Source organism: Tachypleus tridentatus, chromosome 1 (assembly GCF_004210375.1).
Source record: "Tachypleus tridentatus isolate NWPU-2018 chromosome 1, ASM421037v1, whole genome shotgun sequence".
NCBI lineage: Eukaryota > Metazoa > Arthropoda > Merostomata > Xiphosura > Limulidae > Tachypleus > Tachypleus tridentatus.
The window spans coordinates 47,429,264-47,434,104 of record NC_134825.1 but is presented as its reverse complement, the minus strand read 5'-3'; the positions used below and the strand labels follow the sequence as shown (position 1 = coordinate 47,434,104).

At 37.3% G+C, this 4,841-nt stretch overlaps 1 protein-coding gene across 1 annotated transcript; it reads left to right on the top strand.

The window, feature by feature from the left end:
* The first annotated feature begins 590 nt into the window (after nucleotides 1–590).
* On the top strand, nucleotides 591–3,597 carry LOC143248957 (uncharacterized). The gene is made up of 2 exons (XM_076498049.1): nucleotides 591–879; nucleotides 1,369–3,597. Exons 1-2 carry the CDS (start codon nucleotides 702–704, stop codon nucleotides 2,079–2,081), a joined length of 891 nt encoding a protein of 296 aa, XP_076354164.1. The 5' UTR covers nucleotides 591–701; the 3' UTR covers nucleotides 2,082–3,597.
* The last annotated feature ends 1,244 nt before the right edge of the window (nucleotides 3,598–4,841 follow it).

Below are 4,841 nucleotides of genomic sequence, written 5' to 3'. Positions count from 1 at the left end.
ACACTTTCTGAGTAGCTACATAAGCTAAATTCCTCGGCTTAACTTATGATTATAAACGCAACAACTCAAAACACGAAAATATCATGAGAACAAAAATATGGCAAAGAGCCAATTAACTATATACAATGTCTGAATAGCAACAATAGAAAAGCGACAATTGAAAATATACCTGAAATTTATAAAATGTTTGGTTTGTTTTGAACCTGGGAAGGGGAATTATCTATCATACCAGGAAACTGATAGCGGGTGTCTTGAAACAGTGTTTGATTAAACAAGTAATAAACAGACCATATTTCTCAGATATGAGTTGAAATACAGAATGATAATATTTTTTGAAATATGATATATGAGTAACATTTGTCATTTTTACCTTTCTTATATACATAAAACCAACTCTATGTTGGTATAAAAAAGTGGTATTTCTTTTATGATAATTCATAACCAATTATTTTATATTTCAAGTATTCAACACTGGAACCTCAAAATATTATACATGCATATATGTATTTGCACTTGTAATAACTTGTTTGTGAATCATATTTAAACATGTTTATGTTTTGTTATTATTACTGTATGTTCACGTATAGAGGTTTTGCGTGTGACGTCACTCTTGACCTAGTTACTGCTGACCGCCATGATGGGTGGCACGCTCGGTGTGTTTATATTCCAACACAAGGGTGATTCATAGTCAAAAGTGCGCGATGGTACACTCGTGTTGTGCATTTAACTGTTCAAATCGACATGGACAGGTGGAAAATGTGTCATACTACAGATTTCCTAAAGATCCCGACCGAAGAAGACGATGGATTGCAGCTGTCAATAGGAAAAACTGGACACCCACAGAGCACAACAGACTTTGTAGTAAACATTTTGTGTCAGGTATGTATAATTCATCTATAGCCAGGCTGAATAAATTGAAACGTACATGCATGATTTATGTATAGCAGAACACACTGCAGCACCAGTGAAAGAAATTTTTTTGCACACTTTTCTTTTACTTTTAAATAACTGAATAGTAAATTTACTGAAGGAACAATATCATTCATGATGAATAGGTTATTAGTACCATGTACTAATTAGTATCATGATGAATAGGTCATTTGTACATTAAGACAAAATGTTAATATCTCTTAAAGGACCAATTTAAGTGATTCATCAGAAAACCACAACTGGCACAAGATTAAAAAGTGTGCAAATAATTACTTTGTTGGCTGTACATTCAGTTGTTAAACAATGTTCAGCATATTCAGTTATATATATATATATATATTCAGTTAAAAGTGTACAGTGTATCTGTTATATATATAAATATTATCTGATGATGCCTTTAGATCTATATCTTAACTAAATTATTGTACTCTGTTTCAGGGACGAAGAGTGATGATCCCCTATCACCTGACTATGTACCTTCCATATTTCATTTTACACGTTCTGCCCTGAAGAGAAGGAAAGCTGCTGAATTGTGTAAATGTGAAAACAGGAAAGAAGTTACCAAAAGGAGAAAAGAACAACAAAAGAGACATGAAGCTGCTGCTGGGCTGCTTGACCTTGCTTTCATAGAATCTGCTGGCACTGCTGCCACTGATAGCAGCTGTACTGATTCTGCTGATGAACTTGAAGCTACATATAATAATTTTGACTTGTGTACATCACAATATACAACTGAGACATGTATGCAGACGGAAATATCATTCACAGACGTAGTTGGACTTGAATCTGAATGCCAACAGTTGCGGAATGAAGTCCTCCACTATAAAAGTATAGCAAAAGCGAACTGTTTCGAAGATGCTACTTTTGCAAATGACGACGAGAAGGTCAAATACTGTACAGGTATGCCGTCATATGCAGTGATGATGATCATATTCAACCAAATTTACAGATATTTCCGAGATACACAGTCAGTCTCTAAATTTCAACAATTCATATTGACACTCATGAGACTGCGAATGGATGTGGCGGGAGCATATATGGGTCTCCTACACCCAGTTCCTTCACTTTTTCCTCATACCTGGCTTTTTCAGCACCTGTCAGGTGTGCTACAAGTGATGAAAAGCCAGCGGCAGCCATTTACATGTGAATAGTACTGAATACAGCAGTTGTTAACTCGTTCAGTCATGCGGGACACTTGCCACCCAATATGGCGGTATGTTTACAAACCTTGTTGTGGTCACGTGACACTAATAGGTTCACGCAAAACCTCTATACTTGTGCATTTAATTTATAAACTGAAGTTTCTCGTTAATTTACAATTGATGGGAAAGTGTATCCATGTGAATAGAAACAATGTATATCGTTTTCAAAGTTCTGGTTTAAACTTTAAAAGTAAAAACATGTGTTAGGGTTTAGACGACTTATTCGATGTAGGTTTGTTTGTTTTTGAAATTAAGCACAGAGCTACACAATGGGCTATCTTTGCTCTGCCTACCACGGGTATGGAAACCCGATATTTAGCGGTATACTTTCGTAGACTCACCCTTTATTGGGTGGGGGCGGGATTTAGTGGAGGAACGACAGCCAATGTTGTGCTGATATGTATTGGCTCCAAAGTATAATAATGCAATGAACCAATGGGGACATCAAATCGTAGTGTGATATGTATTGGCTCCAAAGTATAATAATGCAATGAACCAATGGGGACATCAAATCGTAGTAGAAATAACTACAGTATAGGCCTTCAGCTCTTTATTTTTTGTCTGAAAAGCTCAGTCAAGGTGATGTTAATAGTAGCTTATCGCAGCATCTGAGGCTTAGTGTTTGTGTTAAAGAGGTCAGACATTTTAATGGTATAGTAAAACAGTGGGACGACTGGAAATATAAGTAGTGTCGAAAAATCCAAAACTTTAAAGGATCCATTTTCGATGTATGCGTATAATTCTTTGGAATAGAAAATGGTGGTCAAAATATTGGATGCGTAAAATGTAAGATACGATCAAAGGTTTGATAGGTACAAAAAAAAAAGGTAATTGTTACATGTCCCTTGATCAGACAGAAGCGGTCAAAGAAACAAACAGGACGTTATAAGGATCGATTAGCAGATCACGTAAGCATGTGACCTGATTCTTACGACAGAGTGACACGCAGAAGTCAAGGTGAAACTGCTCACTGGTTATGACACTCACAAAGGGGAGAAACTTGTATAGTACGTTAGTAAAATGCTTATGTAAGATTGACCTGCTGTTTGTGTGACTGTATTAACTGGTATGATTTGTCATTTTAGCTGACAACATGGATAGCTGTATATTAATTCACAATTATATATTTAAAAACAGCTGGTATGAAAAGAGAAAACACTAGTAGAGGAGCAAACAAAGTTTCGACCTTCGGTCATCGTCAGGTTCACAAAGAAAGAAAGGGTTACTGACCGGTAGCTGAACACATGTTTGAAGGGGGTTGTGTAATTGAGTGTAGGAATGTAGAGGGCGTGCTTAGATGTTTCTCTACATGTGGGTTTTCTCGTCGTTAGGGATTAATTCCAAAATTTAAAAAAATAAGTGTTATAATATTGTTGTAATCAATGGAAAGCTTTTTATACATTCATAAAAGAATATTTATAGGAAATAGTTAACTGTTTTTGTTTTTTGTTTAATTTCGCCTGAAGCTACATGAGGGCTATCTGGGCTAGTCGTCCCTAATTTAGCAGTGTAAAACTATAGGGAAGGCAACTTGTCATTATCACCCACGGCCGCCTATTAGAGTGCTCTTATATCAACGAATAGTGGGTTTGACCGTAACACTATAACGCATTTACGGCTGAAAGGGCGAACATGTTGGGTGTGACGGGGATTCGAAACCGAGACCCTTAAATTACGACTCTAGTGTTTTAACCACCTGCTATGGTGGGCGTCGAATGTCTTCCTAGGAATGATCAATATAATCTGTATTTATCAGGATCTTAGCGCAAAGCTACACAAAAGGTTATCTGCACATAGACTTCCATAGTTTTGGACTAATATGATAGAGAAAAGGCAGCATATACTTCCAGACCTAGAATTGTTCCTGTTTGGTCGAATAGTAAGTAGTATTTGACCAGCATACTCACGGTCCCAAAATGCAAAGCATTTTACTTGTAACTTGTTGCAATCCTTAAAGTCTCAGTTCACGATCTTAGCGGCCTGGCATGGCCTAGCGCGTTAAGGCGTGCGCTTCGTAATCTGAAGGTCGTGGGTTCGCGCCCGAGTCGCGCCAAACATGCTCGCCCTCCCAGCCGTGGGGGCGTTATAATGTTACGGTCAATCCCACTATTCGTTGGTAAAACAGTAGCCAAAGAGTTGGCGGTGGGTGATGATGACTAGCTGCCTTCCCTCTAGTCTTACACTGCTAAATTAGGGACGGCTAGCACAGATAGCCCTCGAATAGCTTTGTGCGAAATTCCAAAAACCAACCAACGATCTTAGCACCATAATCAATATTCGCGTCAGGCCCCTGTGACGTTTGAAGCATTCGTTGTGAACTTCATGCGAGACATTTCCTATTTACAATAGCGCCATCTATTATTGTACAAATAATATAACTTTTTTTAAATCAGTTTTAAAATCTCTTTACAGTTTTGAATTTGATCACACGTTGACCATTTTTTAATACTTGATCATGTTGCTATTTATATGAAATTGTAAACAATTTCAAAAATCATATTCTTTATTTATTCAATCGTGAGCAGGCCTGTTGGTTAACATGCCGGATAAGGGATCAGCGACTCCAGTATTCGCATTTTGTTGTCGAAAAACCCCATAAAAATGCCGCTCGACAATTTGAATTTTTTGGTTTCTTGTAAAAACGACCGTAAAATCATGGTTTTCGGTCATACAAGAGTTGCCAAAGAGCTGACGATTGGACACTATTAA

What these genes read in the sequence shown, in the direction of transcription:
- LOC143248957 (XM_076498049.1), top strand. Translation starts at nt 702, where the DNA reads ATGGTACACTCGTGTTGTGCATTTAACTGTTCAAATCGACATGGACAG. An exon ending in TAGTAAACATTTTGTGTCAG is followed by an intron (nt 880 to 1,368) that starts GTATGTATAATT and finishes ACTCTGTTTCAG; the next exon opens with GGACGAAGAGTGATGATCCC.